Below are 20,283 nucleotides of genomic sequence, written 5' to 3'. Positions count from 1 at the left end.
GCATTTACTTTGTTTTGTTTTGTATGGTTTTCTCTGAGTCTTTTATTTTTGCACTATACTTACCATGAATGTATTTTCCGTAGGAACATCTGCTCAGCAGTTGGATGCAACATTCAGTACCAGTGCTTCCCTCGAGATATTTGAATTCGACCTTTCTGACCCGTCCTTGGATATGAAGTCTTGTGCCACCTTCTCTTCTTCTCACAGGTATGAGACTGATGAATTTTAATTTCACATTATTTATCATTGGGGTTATTATGTTGTGGTTGATGCCTCGTTTGTCTATAAATACGTTGTTATTGGAAACTACGTAGAAGAAGACCATCAATGACATGAGGTATTTCATGAAGAAGTATATGAGTGAGTTTCTGTGGAAGTAAAGGAAGGGTGTGTGTGCTGTTGACTCGTTTACTGACAGCTGACGTGTAGGATAGGAAGGAGAGGCTCGATTTTCTCGTTGTTTTTTCCTCATGATACAGTAGGCATGCTGTCTCTTACTTCCTTTTCTCAACTGTTTACCAAAAAAAGGATAGGCATGGCTTAAAAAAGGGGTAGTTGGATGAATATGAGGGTGTTAAAAGTGATTATCTCTGAATGGTAGGTTATTTTTTTCGTTGTACTTTCTGTATTTAGAAATACATATCACAGAGATTTTTGTTGACATGATTTCTGATACAGTAGGTATCTGGGTCATCTTCCCAAGTGCTTATGATAAGGTGTTATCATAATGTAGGAAAAGGACATTTTCATTTGAGTAGTAAAATATGCTTTATTGTCCCAGTAGTTTGGCCGATTTTGGTGAAGAGATTGTACTCTGGCACATGGCGTCTCATGGGACCTCATATTTTTCAGAGCTCTCCCACTATGATGGGAACTCCAAATACCTTTTGGCTATCAGTTTTCCCACTCACCACCGCTTGTGTCATTGTATACCTCCATGCCACCTTCATCTTTCATCTCCTAGCCAAACCATAATCTTTATTCTCCATCAGTGGGGATACTTGTCATAATAAATATCATTTTGATGTCGCTTTTCCACCGTTGGAATACATTACTTTTCTTAGAAAATTTTATATACCTCCTTTGGCACTTCTACTACTTTGCAGACTACTTGTCAGTGAGTACTTCTGTAGTCAAATAATATCAAAGGAAATGATTGATTAGAGCTCTGTTTTACAGATGAACCAAAAGCAGCTTAGGAAGATTCAGTATCTTGCCTAGGGTCTCACAGTTTCTAAGTGGTAAAACCGTTCTTAATCCTATACCTTTTGACACACAAATCAAGTATACTTTCTGACGCTATGTTACCTCTACCAGAAACTTTTTACTCTCCAGGATTATAAAATCAAAATGCACATATGAATATAAATAAAAACTAAAATGCCATTTCACCAAGTCGTGCATGGTTACAAGGAATAGAGGAACAGCAGTGTTTTTAGATTATTTATGAAAACACATGGAATGAAATACATAATTTTGAATGCTTTCTCTTATCCTTTTGACTTATATCAGTTATTTACTCCTTTTCTCTTAAAGGTACCATAAGTTGATTTGGGGCCCTCATAAGATGGATTCCAAAGGGAATGTCTCTGGAGTTCTGATTGCAGGTGGTGAAAATGGAAATATTATTCTTTACGATCCTTCTAAAATTATAGCTGGAGACAAGGAAGTTGTGATTGCCCAAAATGACAAGCATACCGGCCCAGTAAGAGCCTTGGATGTGAATATTTTCCAGGTTAGACTTCTGATGTTTATTCATAACTCTTGAGACATGCACTGCTTATTTGAAATAGGCATACGAATCTGCTGTGCCTCAGTCTTGGAACTGAAAGCTAAAAATGTGTGCCCGTGCAGGCTGATGAGCGAGTGTATTTTCTTGAATAATGGAGGGTTCAGAGTTGGGATCAAGGTAAATGATGATAACTCCATGGAGGGGATCAGGCAGCGCAGAATCAGTCAGTCTACTTTTGCCGTCCTAAGCATAACTTAATGTTAATTATATAAATGTATAGGTTTGCAAATACCTTGAGTTAATAGAACATTAGAGCTTAACAACCGAAACATGACTATTATCTTAAGAAAGTTTAAAATAGTTATTTTTCTTATATTATAAATAAATACTTAGGGTATAGAAATACAACCTGAGCTTCATTTCTGTAGTTTATGGTGCCGGCTCTTTAGATGAGATAGTTAGTTGCTTTGTATATGAGTTTAAACAGCAGCTGCTTGCTGGGTGGTGTCTTAGGTTATAGGCGGTTACAACCGTAGAATTCCTCTGTTTTCATAGTCAGGTGTCAGTTGATGAAAGAACTTATGAGAGTGAGTAACAAAAGATGAAAGCCAGTATATGAAACCCATTATCTTCCTGTACTTCATGTCACAGGGTTACAGTCTTTTTGACCCTAAAGGTATGCAACAGAGATAACCTAGAAGTACTGCCACCTAGACCAAAATGGAGTGTAAATGCACCAGAAAGACCTGAGGATTTAAGACAGGAGATTTTACTAGCCCTGTATGGGTCTGGCGGCAGAAGCTGGCTTTGAGGTGTCTGGAGATAGATACCATTATTTTAGGATTCAGTTATTTGTCTGAAAAAGTAATTGATTTTGCCTGTTTTTTGTCTCTCTCTCACAATCAGATCCCCTTCCTGCACAAATGATAATCCCCACATGGTTGCATGATTGTTTAAGAATTCATCCATATAATTATTTTTTTAATCTCTTGTATTTTAATATCAGTAGACATACTGTCTTCTTGGTGAAATAGAATCTTATAATATGCTTCTTTGAAAAACCATTGTAGTTTCAGATTATTATCCATAGCATTTAGGAAATCATGAGGTTTGGTTCTTTAATTAAGTAGAAAAGTTGTATACCCTAAAACTGATAGAGCATTCTATCTCTGAAGTTATTCAGAGTTCTCTTAATTATACTTAAATGTTGTTTCATTATTATTTCTTATTGCAGACTAATCTGGTAGCCTCTGGTGCTAATGAATCTGAAATCTACATTTGGGATCTCAACAACTTTGCAACGCCAATGACACCAGGAGCCAAAACACAGGTATTGCATTGATTCTGATGTAATCAAAAGAACCAGCTGATTCTTTAACACTTTATTTATTTCATTTTTTTCACACAAAATATATTTGTTTAAAATCAGTGTTTAGATGTTACTGATTTTCCTTCAGGATAGCAAGGTGTTAGTAAACGTGTTCTTTGAAGTATCAGTGAGTACTTCCACAGCAAATATTTATTCAGTGCTTACCACCCGACACTGCTTTGATGTATTCGACATGCAGTCGTGAATAAAAGAGACAAGTCTTGGATTACTTTTTAAATACAGGAATTTATATAGTATAGTATTTTATGTTGTATAGTATTTTGATGATATCTAATCTTGGAATAAAAATCATAGACTAGAAAGGAAACTTATTTTTTAAGAAAAAAACAGCTCAGCCCCTTTCCTGTGCATTTCTGTAAGGTAAGAAAGAACAGTCTTCCGCTTGCCTCTGTGAAGTTTATGGTCTATAGACTACTGAGATTGAGGAGCCATTAAAATGGATCCCAGCATTCTGGCTATCTTGGAGGGGGTATAATGCTAGCATGTGATCTACCATTTATTTTTATTTATTTATTTTTAAAGATTTTATTTATTTATTTATTTGAGAGAGAGAAAGAGAAGGGAACACATGGGGGTGATAGGCAGAGGGCAAGGGAGAGACAGAATCCCCAGCAGACTCAGGACTGGAGCTCAAATCGAGAGTCAGACACCTAACCCACTGAGCTACCCAGGCACCCCGAGGCTGTAACTTTTGCTCTGCGTAGTTGTCCATCATACTGATCAATGTCTACTTTGTAGTTCATTACCTACCTTGTGGGAGTTGCAAATTAAGAAAAAGTGCTTAATTTATAGCAGGAGCTTAATAAATGGATGGTGAATGAGACAGTATTAAATGAGGTAAAATACTTGAATTGGTGCGTATACTGAGCTTTAAATTGTATTATATTTATTGAGAGCCTATGAATATAAAAAATTTGTGGAATAAATGGTTCAGATTTTAATTAATTCATTTTTTAAAAAGAAGCATCAGATTTTGTACTTAATTGGATCATAAGTGAAAAATGGTTTTCAGTAGTTCCTTCCTTTTTAGCCTCCAGAGGATATCAGCTGCGTTGCGTGGAACAGACAAGTTCAGCATATTTTAGCATCAGCCAGTCCCAGTGGCCGGGCCACTGTGTGGGATCTCAGAAAAAATGAACCTATCATCAAAGTCAGTGACCATAGTAACAGGGTAAGTGCGTGATTGACTTGTCATGTGCAGAGCCGTGCTGTGTTCCTGCCGTAGCTATTTCTATATTGTCAGTGTTGACAACACATCAAATTTTGTGAAGTCAGTTGCTATCTATTCATGGGCCGATCATGTTGGATCGAGGTTTTTTTCCTTGGGGAAGATAATAAAATTTCTGATAAAACATGTTGAATACTGCTAATGATGAAGAGAGAGATAGTTAATTAAATTCCTTAATCCATGTTTTACTGGTTGTTCTTACTTGACTAGCTATCTCAAAGCATGATAGCAACTTTTTATCTTTAGCTTTCTCTGGAATATATGAATTTTTCCAGCTAGTAATTATATGACTGTGAACTTGTGGTTTCCAGACTCCTGGCTTCACCTTTTCTGATTAGGTGCTACTTAAATGAGCTGATATCTCCCATTTGCCCAGTAGATGTAGCTGTACAACACATTAAATTTTTGACCTTACAGATTCCTTAATACTATGTCCTAATGTGCTATTAAATAATTTAGACATAATTAAATGGCTTTATCTTGTTAGTTTGTTTTTCATTACATTGTTTAGTTTGACATTTTAAAAACAAGTTTGCCTAAATCAGAGAATACATACATAACTTAACAATAACTAAGGTGGGGGGAACAATAACCACAGAAAACTATTGAGAAAAATATTTCTTTAGGATACTGTTTTTCAATGAATTAGGAATTTTATTATTATTTTTTTTAATATTTTATTTATTTGAGAGAGAGAGAGATCACAAGCAGGCAGAGAGAGAGGGGAGGAAGCAGGCTCCCTGCTGAGCAGAGAGCCCGGCGTGGGGCTCGATCCCAGGACCCTGGGATCATGACCGGAGCGGAAGGCAGAGGCTTTAACCCACTGAGCCACCCAGGCGCTCCTGAAATAGGAATTTTAAAACAAATTTTAATTGAATAAATTATACAATAAGCATTGCCATTATCTTTAGGAATGTTCAGTAGGATATGAATGTCCAGGTAATTCTTAGTAATACTGTTAATTTATTCCATGTAAAAATTGAAATGGTAGCTATTGCTTTAGATATTGTCTTGATTTTTTTGACAAAATAGAGGAAAGGTATGAAACTTTTTTGTTATAATCTTTTATTTATTTATTTATTTATTTATTTATTTATTTGAGAGATCCAGCACACTCCATGGGGGAGGGGTAGAGGAGGAGAGAAGCAGACGCTCCACTGAGTGTGGAGCCCCGTGTAGGGGCAATCCCGGTACCCTGAGATCATGACCTGAGCTAAAACCAAGAGTCAGACTTCTGGCTGACTGAGCCACCCATGGACTGTTACTATAATCTTTTACCTGTTTTCATTTTTCCCAAAGTATTAAATTGTATTTAAATTTATATAAAACTTTCCCACCAGTTACAGTATTGACCAGTAAACTCATTTTTGGTATAGAATTATTCTGGTCCAGAATGGTGCTGTGTATCAAATAGCTGGATGAACTGAAAACATTAAAATTTTTTATTTGGGGGGGCGCCTGGGTGGCTCAGTGGGTTAAAGCCTCTGCCTTCGCCTCAGGTCATGGTCCCAGGGTCCTGGGATCGAGCCCCACATCAGGCTCTTTGCTCTCCGGGAAGCCTGCTTCCCTTGCTCTCTCTGCCTGCCTCTCTGCCTGCTTGTGATCTCTGTCAAATAAATAAATAAAATCTTTAAAAAAAATTTTTTTTTTTTTTAACTTTTAAGAGTCCTGTTTAAGGCTGTTGAATAAAATTTCATAGTTTTAAAGAGACAGCATAGCTTGAAGGTTGCAAATGCAGGCTCTGGAGGTAGCTGTCAGGATTCAAAATTTAATAGCTTTAGGTTTTGTTTTTTCTTGTTGTTTTTTAAAAATCTAAGCCTGAGCTGATGTTTTCTACTATTTGTTTCAACAAAGGCATGTTCCTTAAGCTCATTTTGGCTCTTCATAAAGTAGTAGGATTGATACATTGTGAGCCTTAACTCTCTGCAGATGCATTGCTCTGGGTTGGCGTGGCATCCCGATGTTGCGACTCAGATGGTCCTTGCCTCTGAGGATGATAGATTACCAGTGGTCCAGATGTGGGATCTTCGCTTTGCTTCCTCTCCACTCCGTGTCTTGGAAAACCATGCCAGGTATCATGCTGTACTTCTAAGGAACTTGATTCTTTATTTTTAAAAATACATTTACTTATTATTTTTGAATTATCAGATAATTGTTTTTAAATTAAGGAATCTATTTTGTCTCTGTCTTGTAAAATTCAGTATAAATTATATGTATTTGAAGCAATAGTCGTCAGATTTTCTGTTCTCAAAAATGGTAGCCAATTCATATTATAGTAATAAAAAATGTGATAAAGGGTTTTCCACTCCTTTTTTCAGTTATAATGAATAGATTACAATTCCAGTATGCCACAACATTGTAGGACAACTCTCTTGACATCATCCAGTTTACTAGCATCATAATACTGATGTCTTCCATAACATTCAAGGACACGCAGCGGTTTAAAAGTTTGTTTTATTTCTAATTGTCTATTTTAATTTAAAAGTATTTTTGAGAAATTTGGGTTATTCTGCTGTTAATTTAATTTTATTTATTTTCTATTTTATATCATTTTTTAGAAGATTTATTTATTATTTATTTTTAAGAAAGAGTCAGAGCCTGAGAGCAAGAGTGGGAGGGGCAGAGGGAGAGCGAATCTCAAGGAGACAGCACCGAGCCCAACGTAGGGCTCGATCTCACACCCCTGAGATCACAACCTGAGCTGAAATCAAAAGTCGAACCCTTAACCAACTGTGCCATGTGGGTGCCTGTGCTTTTAATTGTAATAAATGTGCAGATTCTCTAAAAAGATATGAGTGGGGTGCCTTGTTGGCTCATTTGATAGAACGTGCAGCTCTGGTCTCTGGGGTTATGAGTTCAAGCCCCTTGTTGGGTATAGAAATTACTTTTTTTAAAAAAATGGTTAAAAAAATTAAAATTAAAAAAAAAGTAAAAGATTTGCAAATTTTCTCAGGTTTGGTAGCTTTAAATTTTTTTTTTAAAGATTTTATTTATTTGTCAGAGAGAGAGAGAAAGAACGTACAGGCAGACAGAGTGGCAGGCAGAGGCAGAGGGAGAAGCAGGCTCCCTGCCAAGCAAGGAGCCCGATGTGGGGACTCGATCCCAGGACGCTGAGATCATGACCTGAGCCGAAGGCGGCCGCTTAACCAACTGAGCCACCCAGGTGTCCCGGTAGCATTAAATTTAATTGTAAATTAGCATGCTTCCTAACATTGATATACAGGTACTCAGGGAATTTCTATGTATTTGTTTAACAGTTTTAAACAAGAAATAAATCCCTTTTAACGTTATAATATTTTCTGAGTACTTTTGGACTTTCTTGTTTAAGGATATATAGACTAAAGCTTTAAATTCTGTTTTCCCACTGGGTAGTGGATTTGCACACTAAGAGGCCTTAAAGTTTGTGACCTCTCCTTAACTTTATGTAAAGGAGAAAAGAGTCCAGTAAAATGCAATTCTGTTTAGATATTACTGCTTCAGTCAGCGTTTTAGCAAAGAAGGGATGATTGGGATAAGTTGTAATATTTTTCCCATGTTAGATAAGGTTTTGTTCATTCATTCAACATGTACTTCTTGAACATGTGCTCTGAGCCAAGCACTATGCTATGATTCAGTGATATAACAGATAAAAATTGCTGCCCTCGGGAGGTTTGCATAATAGTGGAAGGACACTGACATTTGTATAATATGTGAAGTGTACAAGCACTTTAAATATGAAGTCAGTTAATCCTCATAACAAGTCGATGGTACAGATGCCATTAGCCCATTTTACGAATTGGAAATTGAAGCTCAGTAAGGTAAACTTGGCCTAGATCACATAACCAGTCAAGTGCTGACTTCTGATCAAACATTCTGATCCTGGAATCTGTGCTCCTTGTTTTGTTTTGTTTTGTTTTTTTTAGATTTTACTTATTTATTTGACAGAGAGAGACACAGCGAGAGAGGGAACACAAGCAGGGAGAGTGGGAGAGGGAGAAGCAGGCTCCCTGCTGAGCAGGGAGCCCGATGTGGGGCTTGATCCCAGGACCCCAAGACCATGACCTGAGCCGAAGGCAGATGCTTAACACCTGAACCACCCAGGTGCCCCTAGAACCACCTGAACACCTGAACCACCTAGAGTGCCCCTAGTGTCTGTGCTCTTGACACTATATCTACTGCCAGTTTTAGGTGTGATCACAATTTAGCAAGACAGAAGACTACACTGAGCTGCAGGAGCAGATCAACTCTCTGTTTTCTCAGTTTTCTCCTTCTAATAATACATGCAGGAGGTGGCTTAGATGAGATTTACAGTCCTTTCCTGCTCTATAATTCTGTGATGTTTTTTTCTTTAATACCTATAAGAACATAATGGTCTTTTTAAATTTTTTTTAAGAATTTATTTTATTTATTTGACAGAGATCACAAGTAGGCAGAGAGGCAGGCGGGGGCGGGGGGACCCTGAGATCATGACCTGAGCCGAAGGCAGAGGCTTAACCCACTGAGCCACCCAGGTGCCCCCATAAATGTTCTTTAAAATGTGATATTAAATATGTATGAATTTCTTTGAAAGGCATTCTTGACAAGCTTGAAATTCTTGACATGCGTGATTGGATTCTAAAGGGGGAGCAGTTAGAAAGTATATTGATGCAGTTGGAAATTTGGATATGGACTATATGTTTTAAAATACTGCATATAAATAAGAAATATTTTCAGTATGTAATTGTATTGTGGTTATGCAGAAGGATGATTTTATCCTCAGAGGTAAGTGTGTGGGGGTGACGTGTCATAATATCTCTAATTAACTCTCAAATGCTCAGTGTATGTATGGAGAGAGAGAGAAAGCCGCATACAGTAAATGTGGCCAAACCAGTGAGTCAAAGTGAGGAATATAAGGCCATACGTCGTACTGTCCTTATAATTTTCACAAAGATTTTAATTTTTTAAAAACTAAAAGATTAGAGGGGCTCCTGGGTGACTCAGTCGTTGAACGTCTGCCTTCGGCTCAGGTCATGATCCCAGGCTGCCTGCTTCTACCTTTCCCTCGCCCTCCTGTACGCCCCTGCTTGTGTTCCCTCTCTCACTGTCTCTCTCTCTGTGTCAAATAAATAAACAAAATCTTCAATAAAATAAAATAAAATAAAATATTAGAAACAAAATGCAGTCTTAATTTGGGTTCTTGTCCTTTACAGTGTTTTCCTGATTCTGAGAAGATACCGAATGTCTTCTTGGTGATCAAAGAGTGTACACATTCCTAAATTACTTTCCATGAAGATTATATGAAATTATACTTCTCTTAGCAACATGTGTCTCCAGAACCTAGACAGGAATCATTTGGAGACTTGGTTTTCTGAAGATTAAAAATTTCTTCACCTTGTGTTTTTTATAGGGGGATTTTGGCAATTGCTTGGAGCATGGCAGATCCGGAATTGTTGCTGAGCTGCGGAAAAGATGCTAAGATTCTCTGCTCCAACCCTAACACAGGAGAGGTGTGAGGAGGAACCATTTCTCAGACTATAGCTACTATAATATATTTTTTTAAGATTTTATTTATTTATTTGACCGAGAGAGACAGTGAGAGAGGGAACACAAGCAGGGGGAGTGGGAATGGGATAAGTAGGCTCCCCGCGGAGCAGGGAACCCAGTGCGAGGCTCCATCCCAGGGCCCCGGGATCATGACCTGAGCCAAAGGCAGCTGCTCAATGACTGAGCCACCCGGGCACCCCACTATTACATATGTTTTTGGTAGCCGAATAAGAAATTTTCCATATGGATTCTTTAGTGCATTAATATAGTTAAGGACATGGAGATAGAGATACGTGCGAAATGTTAATCTAGGAGAGATTTTATCAGGAATATTATTTAACCCTCACCTGTTTCATCCAAGAAAGTCAGCCATTGAAATAGTATTTTCGAAATTAGTAATCATCCCCTACCGTCCATTTCTTTTTTTTTTTTTAAGATTTTATTTATTTATTTGCCAGAGATCACAAGTAGGCAGAGAGGCAGGCAGAGAGAGAGGGGGAAACAGGCTCCCAGCTGAGCAGAGAGCCCGATGCGGGGCTCAATCCCAGGACCCTGAGATCATGCCCTGAGCCGAAGGCAGTGGCTTCACCCACTGAGCCACCCAGGCGCCCCCCTACCTCCCATTTCTAATAAAAGATGTTGACCCACACTCAGAAATACTTGGTTTGATTTATTTAATGTGTGATCTCTGGAAATCAGTGTTTTTAAAGCAGGAGTGTTCAAGGTTTGGGTCTTTTTCCTACCTTACCATTCCTGAAGAGCCTCTCTGATTTTTGGAAATGAGTTGTATGTTTTTAATTTCTCTTCTGAACTATACAGCAGGAATATACTTTATAATATTTGTCATATGTTCTATACATAGAAATTTAGATGTGGGAAATTTATTTCTTTTCAATATAAATGTTTTATAAATGTAACTTGATTGCTTTTAATCTCTTTAGATTAAATTAATGGGCAAAAAAATCTCGTTAAGTATTTTAAAAATTATTTTTCTTAGTTGAATGAATGGTTTCCGTCTTGTCAGTATTTGGCAATAGACCATAGATTTTTGTTTTTTAGGTTTTATTTTTTACTTCACTTTTTTAGAATTTTATGTATTTATGAGGGAGAGCTCACACACCAGTATGGGGGAGGGGCAGAAGGAAAGAGAGAAGCAGGCACCCCTCTTTGATAGGTTTTAATATATAGAAACAAGCACTTTTGTTATTTGATTTGTGGTTTCAAGTTTTCTAAAAGAAGGTAGAATCATTCAAGTTAGGAAAGATAGGAGAAAAAAATTAAAGTAAGTTTTCCCTCATATGTTTGTGGACCAAATAATAAAATCTTAAATTTTATAATGTGCCTTTCCAAGTGAGTTCAAAATCATGGAAATTACTGTTCTAATTTTATCTGTTCTATGATTTGATAAAATGAATTTTGCTTATGATTAGTTGCGTGTGCTTGGACATTAAAGCCATAAACTTTTAGTATATGCTGGAAATAAAAAGTTTATTAGATTTTTTTTACTCAAGTGTAAATTAGGAATAGAACAATGATTTAAAGAACCTGAATAATGAGTCTTATTGACCAATGTAAGCCTTAAAGGTGAGTCAGCTAGGTACCTTTTTACTTAATTCTGTTTTCTTATAAAACTGAACATTTCAAATATCCCACGAAATCAAAGTTAGTTTGACTTCTTAAAACCATAAAACCGGGGCGCCTGGGTGGCTCAGTCGGTTAAGCATCTGCCTTCAATTCAGGTCACGATCCCAGGATCCTGGATCTAGCTCCTAGTCCGGGAGGCTCCTTGCTCAGCAGGGAGTCTGCTTCCCCCACTCCCTCTGCCCTTCCCCTTGCTCGTGCTTGTGCCCTTTTTCTCTCTCAAATAAATAAAATCATTAAAAACAGACATAAAACCTATCCTCCTGTGAGCATCAGTTACCATCACACTGAGTTAGCAATAATTACTACATTGTAAAGGTTTTATATCAACCACTTGTTTACAGTTTTTCTATATTTTTCTCCTTCTAAAGTGTTTATGCTAAACCTGTTTCCATTCTGCAGTAAGATAAATGATGTATACATGGTTTTGCTTGACTAAAAACCAAATTTCTCAGTGAATTCTTCCTTCTTGAGGTTATTTTTTAACTGTGGTCTTCAGATAGCCTAAATATGATTGTCTGGATCTTGGCAAGTAGCAGAGTTGGGCAGGAGACCAGACCGTTCTCTCTTAGAGTTTTTAACAAGCTGACTCTGATTTGCTCTGGTCATTCAGATGCATCTGCTACTACCACCTCAATAAAAACGGAAAAACCTTCGTTTTTAATATGTACTTATTCTAAATCTGGTCACAAGTTTGAAGAAGCATTCATTTTTATCCTAACAGCTTACCATAGTGGACTCCTTTTGTACTTCAAATGAATTTTTATGATTGTTTTTCCTGGTTCAACAGACTTTCTAAAAGGAAGTGTTTCATTAAGCTGCGCATGTGGATCACACTCATTCACGTGTTTTGGGTGTCGAGTGGCTTTACTGTTTTCTGACCCTTGTTGTCGTTGCCTAGGTGTTGTATGAACTTCCCACCAACACACAGTGGTGCTTTGACATTCAGTGGTGTCCCAGAAACCCTGCTGTCTTATCAGCGGCTTCCTTTGACGGGCGGATCAGCGTGTATTCCATCATGGGTGGGAGTGCAGACGGCCTAAGGCAGAAACAAGTTGACAAGGTAATACGAAGTGTTAAGATGTTCAATTACAACACTTGAAAAATTCCATCTTGCTTAATTATTTGAAGATGACTTTATGGATCAGGGCTACTGATTAATGGGATGCTCGTGATAAAAATATGTCATGCGTATGACTTGAAAACATGCAACAAAATTTTGTGTAAGTTACAAATTCTCATGTAATTATGTTTTTTAGCTTTCATCGTCCTTTGGGAATCTTGATCCCTTTGGCACAGGACAGCCCCTTCCTCCATTGCAAATTCCTCAGCAGACGGCTCAGCATAACATAGTGTTGCCTCTCAAGAAGCCACCCAAGTGGACCCGAAGGCCTGTTGGAGCTTCCTTTTCTGTAAGTGCATTCGATTCAGCACAGAGGACTTCTCTTGGTAAAGTGCTCTTAGAGGGTCACTCAGGTGGAAGAGGATTGAGATGTGTTAAGTTTTTCTCACTCAAAATGGCTTCTCAGAAAAAATGGGAACTTATCTTTTTTTATTTTACTTTAAATTGTGGTAAGATATAGATGACATAAAACTTACCATGTTAACCATTTAGAAATACACAGTTCAGTGGCATTAAGTACATTTACGTTCTCGTGCAACCTTTACACTGTCCATCCCCTTATTAAACTTCAGCATTTTTTTTCTTTTTTTCTTTGGAGGAAGGTCTATCTGTGTATTCTTCCTTCCTTTATTCCTTCCAACTTTTTTTAATTGCCAATTTCTTCTTTTTTATAGTAAAAAAACATGTAGCGTAGAATTTGCCATTTTAGAGGCGCCTGGGTGGCTCAGTCGTTAAGCGTCTTCCTTCGGCTCAGGTCATCGTCCCAGGGTCCTGGGATCCAGTCCCACATGGGGCGTCCTGCTCAGCAGGACGCCTGCTTCTCCTACTCCCCCGCTTCTGTTCCTTCTCCCAATGTCTGTCTGTCTCTCTGTCAAATAAATAAATAAAATCTTAAAAAATGGGGCGCCTGGGTGGCTCAGTGGGTTAAGCCTCTGCCTTCGACTCAGGTCATGATCTCAGGTTCCTGGGATCGAGCCCCATGTCGGGCTCTCTGCTCTGCAGAGAGCACCCCCCCACCAACCTCCCTACTTATGGTCTCTTTCTGTCAAGTAAATAAATCTTTTTTAATAAAATCTTTTTTAAAAACTTGCCATTTTAACCCTTTTTAAGTGTGCAGTACAGTATGTTAACTGTATACATTTGTTGTGCAACAGATCTCCAGAACTTTTTTACCTTACAAAACTGAAACTCTTCTCCAATTAAACGACAACTGCTCTTTTTCCCTTCTCTAGCCCCTGGTAATCACATTCTACATTCCGTTTCTGAGTTTAACAACTTTAGATACCTCATATAAATGGAATCCTGTAATATCTGTCTTTTTGTGATTGTTTTGTCTCTCACAGCATAAGGTCCTCAAGGGTCATCCATGTTGCTGTGTAGGACAAGATTTCCTACTTCTAAAAGGCTGAATAATAGTCTACATTTTCTTTATGCGTTAATCCATCAATGGACATTAAGGTTGCTTCCCCCTCTTGCTAGTGTGAATAATGCTGCGGAGAACATTTGTGTGCAGTTACGTCTTTTGAGATCCTATTTTTGATTCTTTTGGATATATACACAGAAGTGGGATTACTGGATATTATGGTAATTCTGTTTTTAATTTTTTGGGGAACCTCCAAATAGTTTCCCATTTTCCCGCACCATTTTTTACTCCCATCAGCAATGCGCATGGGCTCTAATTTCTCCACATCCTCGGTAACAGTGTTATTTCCTGTTTGTTTAGATAACAGTCATCCTAATGGATATGAAATGATACCTCATTGTGGTTTGATTTGCATTTTCCTGATGAGTAGTGATGTGAATCTCTTCATGTATCCGTTGGCCATTTGTATGTCATCTTTGGAGAAATGTCTGTTCAAGTCTTTTGCCCATTTTTTAAAAAATCAGGTTGTTTGGGAATTTTGTTATTGAGGTGTAGGGGTTTGTTATATATTCTGAATGTTAACTCTTGACCAGATAAATGACTTGCAAATATTCTTCTCCCATTCTGTATCTTTTCTACTCCGTTGTTTGTTTCCTCTGCTGCACAGAAGCCTCACTTGTCGATTTTTGCTTTTGTTGCCCGCGCTTTTGGTGTTACGTCTGTATCGTTGCCATATTAATGTCCTCGAACTTCAGCTTAGAAAACCCTGGCTGTCCTTACAAACCAGAAAGAAGAGATAAAGTTCTTTCCTAAATATTCTTACTGCGCTACTGTTTTTAAGTCTGGCCTAGAACAGTCTGTTGTCCAGTGTTGGGTCACATTCTTCATTCAACCTACAGGTACAAGAAAACTTCATTTGTGCTATTATTAGTAGCTAAAGGGTATTTTTTAATAGCTAAAATGTATTTACTTACTGTATTTATTAGTGTGCCAGCCACTGTTCTAAGCATTTTACATATAGTGTAACTCATTAAATTCTCACAACTGCCTATAAAATAGCTACTACTGTTAGCCCATGTTGTAATAGAAAGGCACAGAGGAATTAATAACCTTGCTAATCTTACAGTTACGAAGGTTTGAAGCACTTCTCCTGCCAGTCTAATCAGATGCCTGTTGTACCTAACGATGAGAGTGAGTCCCTTGGTAATAATGCCTAAAACAAAGATACTAAACTTCCATTATTTGGGGCACCTGGCTGGCTCAGTCAGTAGAGTGTGCAACTCTTGATATTAAGGTCATGAGTTCAAGCCCCACATTGGGGGGTAGATTTAAGTAGATTGCTTAAAAAGATAAAAATTTTCAAAAGCTTATATTATTCATTTTCCCAGTCATCATAACAGAATTTATATACATCATAGAATTATGTATATTTAAACCTTTTTTGTAACTGAATGAATGATGTCCTCTGCAGTTACTGTTGAGTGCTTGCTATCATTCTTTTATTAATCAGGCTCAGAAGTTCTCTTTCGGCCTCTAATGTCATTCCTCAGGTCCAGACGCTGCTCTCCTTATAAATCTCTTGGGTTTAATTCTTTCTATTACTTGGCTGTTACTCTGCCTAATTCTTCATCTTATCACACTGAACTGTTACATGACTGTAACTTGTCTGTTCCCCTAATCTATACTACATCTGTCTAGTCTGGTCTTCCTAAAATAGACCTCTGATTGTGTCACTCATAAATCCGTTCTTTGGATGTAATTAATGTTCTCATCCCTCGTGTGCACTTTTATCTACTCTGCGGACTCCTGCTTTGGAATCTTTTCCTTTGTTTGTGACTTTCCATTTTTTTTTTTTTTACTGAATACTAACCATTCATCCAGTTAGTTCCTTCCTTCCCTAAGTAACTAAAACAATTATTATTATAAAACTGTGTGCAGGGGCGCCTGGGTGGCTCAGGGGGTTAAGCCTCTGCCTTCGGCTCAGGTCCTGATCTCAGGGTCCTGGGATTGAGCCCTGCACCAGGCTCTCTGCTCAGCGGGGAGCCTGCTTCCCCCTCTCTCTCTTCCTACTTGTGATCTCTCTCTCTCTCTCTCTCTCTCTGTGTCAAATAAGCTTCTTGAGGACAGACTGTTTCTCAGGTACGTTCCAGTGCCTGAACTGGTCCCTGACAGACAGGAGATGTTCCCTTTGTATTTAAATGTCTTATGAGTGAGGAGTGACCGCCTTTCCATCCGCATTCACCCTTCTCCTCTGGCTGGTACTCGAGTATTATAAAGCTGTAAATAACACTCTTCTTTCTTACCCGTACGTGTTTAGAACCACGTGAGAGACAGAGATCCAGAACAGCAGCTCTAGTGCGGCCGTAGGTGGGCACGGAGGCTCTAGCTCAGCCGCACAGCCTTAGCGGCCTGATAACAAGCTAGAACGTAGTCTCCAGAGAGCTGGGCCTTCTGTTTGCCGCTCTGTCCCCAGGGTCGGATTTCGTAAGCGTGTTTGTAGCTTCACCCCTGTATTAGGCGGCCTTACTCACCTAGTTACGGGCAAATCCGGTACTCTTGGCCTTCCCTTGAAGGTGCAGGCAGCGATCCACGGGGACAATTGTCTAGGCGGGGAGACAGCTGTAAAAAGTGCCGAGAGGCTGGCGTGAGTAAGCCTGCTGCATCTCTTCCCCGAAGGATGCCAGTCAGTCCTCCCCGAGGACAGCGTGAGGGACAGAGAAAGGCTCGCGGGTTTCCTCCTCTGCTAGTTCCTCTTACAGAGTACAAGGAAAATGCCCTCTGTGGACATGAGCGGTAGAATGTCAGAGGCCCCTCCAGGGTCTTTCGGTTACCAGTGAAGTTTTAGAAGTTTGTGTTGTCTTTAGGATTATCTTTATGAATGTAAATAATTTACCTGAACATCCGTGTCTTGATTTATCAACGTCATGTAGTACGAATTGAATCTCTTCTCTGCAGTAATGAATTAGTGCACTTATAGACTTCCTTCCAGTTTTTCCAATTTTTTTCCTTTCCAAATTTTTTACTTTTGCTAATTTTTGTAAAGTACATAGTTTTTATATTGTTAAGACTTTAAAAAATTTTTATTGTGTTCAGTACCAATATTTAAGTTTTCTTTTGGTCAGTTTGAAAAAATGATGACTAACAAGCAGCGCTTACATTATTTTTTTAATGCTCCTTTCTTTTTTCCTTTTTATATGTTTTTCGGTGTAAATTCAGTTAATTGACATGGCACTCGCATTATTGTGATTATGTAATGGTGTAATATTATTACCTAGAACCAAGTATGTGAATAAGCCTCTTGTGAAATCCTCCTGTGAAACCCAGTTTTGGTTTTGTTTCTGGGGTGGGGTTGCAGTTTTCACCAACTTCCCTAAAATGTGGGGAAACCCAGCAGTTTTGCCCTTTTGTGAAGTCTGTATCATTTGTAGTATTATCTGCTGCTCATTTAGAGCTTACAAGTGCCTGTTGTATCCAGTTTTATTCTCATGTTAAATTCCGTAAGTAGAGTGCTTAATGCTTTGTTGGTGTTTCAGTTTATGTAAAAACAATAATCCTTGTACCAAAATGACTGAGTATAAAGAACCAGATTTGGTCCTCTGTTTCCTCCTTTACCTGTATTTATTGATATATATTTATTGATATATAATGAAGATACGATGCAGATAGTAGCCGCTTACTTGCTATGTGCAAGGCAGGTATTGGGTACAAGAATGAAGTAGACACAACCACAGTCCCTGTGAGTAGAGGAGAGGCAGAACTTTGCACCTGCCCTCCTAGAGTTTTCCTCTGGACCTGAGAATTAAATTGATAAAGACAGATTAACAGGGGAAGAGCATACAGGCTTTCTGCACACCTGGGATCCCGTGGGGAAATGAAAACAAACAAGTGGCAAAATCTAGTGCTTATGTACTAGGTTGGACAAAGAATGGCTGTTGTGGAAAAGTAACTCAAATATTTAGAGAGACTAAAGGGAGGTAATGTTATTTAACCAGGTCTGTTTGTGCAGGTTTCTTTCCCCCTCTGGTGATAGGAATGTTTCTTCCCCCCCGTATAGAGAGGGCAGCTGTCACATGGGAGTTTTATCTCCAGCTTTTGGGAAGAAAAGAGGAGGTCAGGATGCCCTTCCTTCCTGCTGTTTTCCAGGTAGTCCTTGGCTTGGAGTAGTCCTCATGCCAGAACGCATATTTTGGAGGGGCATATTCTGCCTCCCTTTAAAGCTTGGAGCCGAGAACAGAGGGTGAGGCACATACATATAAGCTAGTAGTTGAATCGAAAGAGATCTCTAATAGGGACGCCTGGGTGGCTCAGTGGGTTGGACCTCTGCCTTCAGCTCAGGTCATGATCTCAGGGTCCTGGGATTGAGTCCCGCTTCAGGCTCTCTGCTCAGCGGGGAGCCTGCTTACCCCCGCCCCTGCCTGCCTCTCTGCCTACTTGTGATCTCTGTCTGTCAGATAAATAAATAAAATCTTCAAAAAAAAAGAAAGAAAGAGATCTGTAATATATTGATGGCGGATATGTGGTGGAAGAGGTGGCATTTCCCCGGGCCTTGAAGAGAAGTGAAGTTGAGTATGTGCAAGTTAGTAAAACAAATAGGTGAGAAACTGTGAGGCACAGTAAATAGAACGTTTTCTCTAGAAGGCAGGTGGTGTGAAGAACAACCGTGATTGGAGGCTGGAGTCAGGTCGTGGAGTGCGGGAGACGGTATCAGCTGCTTCTATCCAGAGTGAGAGCTATTAAGGCCATGGTTCTTTTCCATTAGCAAGCTTTTCAGTAAGCACACTTCTGGGCCATCTCCTTGTGGTCCAGACTGACTTTGTTTTTTGTTCCGTTTCCAGTTCGGAGGCAAACTGGTTACCTTTGAGAACGGCAGAGTGCAGGCCCAGCAGGGAGCTGAGCCGCACCACCACGTGTTCGTCAGTCAGGTCGTCACAGAAGAGGAGTTCCTGCGCCGGTCGGACCAGCTGCAGCAGGTCGTGCGGTCGCAGGGGTTTGTCAGTTACTGTCAGAAGAAAATCGAGGCTTCTCAGACTGAGTTTGAGAAAAATGTGTGGTCCTTTCTGAAGGTAAAGTTGAGATTAAAACAGTTTCATTATCTGCAAATTTAACTCTTCCCAATTATATTCTCGTTCTGTTCTTAATTAAAGAAATTATTGCAGGCTTGTGATTTCAGGAGTTTTCTGATTTGAGATTAAAGAAACCTTATGAAGAGCACGTGACCATATTTTTATGTCAAGAGCTTTTCCCTCTCTGCTTTGAAGAGCCTAGTATGAAGTACTTTTTTAAGAAGTATAAAACGACATGATAGTTATATTTACATGGGAGATATTTAACATTCGGCAAACCTATCTTCAAGCTCTAACACAGAGCTTAGTTTAATAAAAACGATATTTAGTTTCTTGAGTAGATCCAGTTACAGAGAATGGGACAAGAGGGAAAAGCATGGGGGAGAGGTTGGAGGCATTTCTCACTCCTTTTACCGAGTTGCACTTATGACAAGAGGAAATAGAGTTTCTGGTTGGTCATTTTGCCTCCACTGGAGTGTCTGTTTCTTGATACTAAATTTTCCAAAGAGATCTTAAATGCAGTAAGGTCAAATTCTGAAATTACAGAATTTTATATTTTGTAATCATTAATTTTGGGAAGGAGTTTTAGGACATTGAGTGTTCTGTGGAGCATTGCGTTTTGCATGCCTGTAACCATTGGACGCGAGTTCGCTTGTATTTACAGAAATTATCGTTTAAAGGTAAGCTTTGGGGCACCTGGCTGGCTTAGTCAGTAGAGCATTCAACTCTTGATCTTAGGGTCGTGAGTTCAAATCCCGCAGTCGGCATGGAGCTTCCTTAAAAAGTAAAATAAAAGTAAGCTTTATTTGACAAGGGTAATTAATAACTAGTATACTACTATTAAAGAAAACTCTATGGGGGAATGTTTCTTACAGAAGCCTTCTATGTAGTAGGTATAGAAAGCTTTAGTTGGTAACAGTAGACTTTAGTAGACTTTAATTTTTATAATTTCTAATAATTCTACTTGCAGTTTGATCAGGTAATTAAAAATCTAAAGACATGTCTGTATTTCAAGAGTATGTCTTCTTTAAAGGTAAACTTTGAGGATGATTCTCGGGGAAAATACCTTGAACTTCTAGGATACAGAAAAGAAGACCTAGGAAAGAAGGTAAATTTCTGGGGAAGTTAAAGGGCTGTGCTTATGCAAGTAAAATATTTATGTAGCCTACATGTTCTTTTTATAAACTTCTGTACAGGTAATCTCAAGTCATTCAATAAATATTTAATAAGAATTTGTTTGG

At 38.7% G+C, this 20,283-nt stretch overlaps 1 protein-coding gene across 18 annotated transcripts in view; it reads left to right on the top strand.

Moving 5' to 3' along the window:
• The window catches only part of SEC31A (SEC31 homolog A, COPII coat complex component), an 80,349-nt gene that overhangs the window by 12,354 nt on the left and 47,712 nt on the right, over window positions 1-20,283 (top strand). For all 18 annotated transcript variants that reach the window (XM_045076661.1, XM_045076540.1, XM_045076511.1 and 15 more), the window contains exons 3-12: window positions 84-207; window positions 1,537-1,735; window positions 2,967-3,062; window positions 4,153-4,293; window positions 6,280-6,422; window positions 9,716-9,815; window positions 12,395-12,556; window positions 12,753-12,905; window positions 18,815-19,042; window positions 20,076-20,150. In XM_045076661.1, coding sequence (XP_044932596.1) covers window positions 84-207; window positions 1,537-1,735; window positions 2,967-3,062; window positions 4,153-4,293; window positions 6,280-6,422; window positions 9,716-9,815; window positions 12,395-12,556; window positions 12,753-12,905; window positions 18,815-19,042; window positions 20,076-20,150 — 1,421 coding nt within the window. The remainder of the gene's footprint in view (window positions 1-83; window positions 208-1,536; window positions 1,736-2,966; window positions 3,063-4,152; window positions 4,294-6,279; window positions 6,423-9,715; window positions 9,816-12,394; window positions 12,557-12,752; window positions 12,906-18,814; window positions 19,043-20,075; window positions 20,151-20,283) is intronic.

Source organism: Mustela putorius, unplaced genomic scaffold, assembly GCF_011764305.1.
Source record: "Mustela putorius furo isolate JIRA1106 unplaced genomic scaffold, ASM1176430v1.1 tig00000040_pilon_pilon_pilon, whole genome shotgun sequence".
Classification (NCBI taxonomy): domain Eukaryota; kingdom Metazoa; phylum Chordata; class Mammalia; order Carnivora; family Mustelidae; genus Mustela; species Mustela putorius.
The sequence above is the reverse complement of the archived record's forward strand: the minus strand, read 5'-3'. Positions and strand labels throughout refer to the sequence as shown.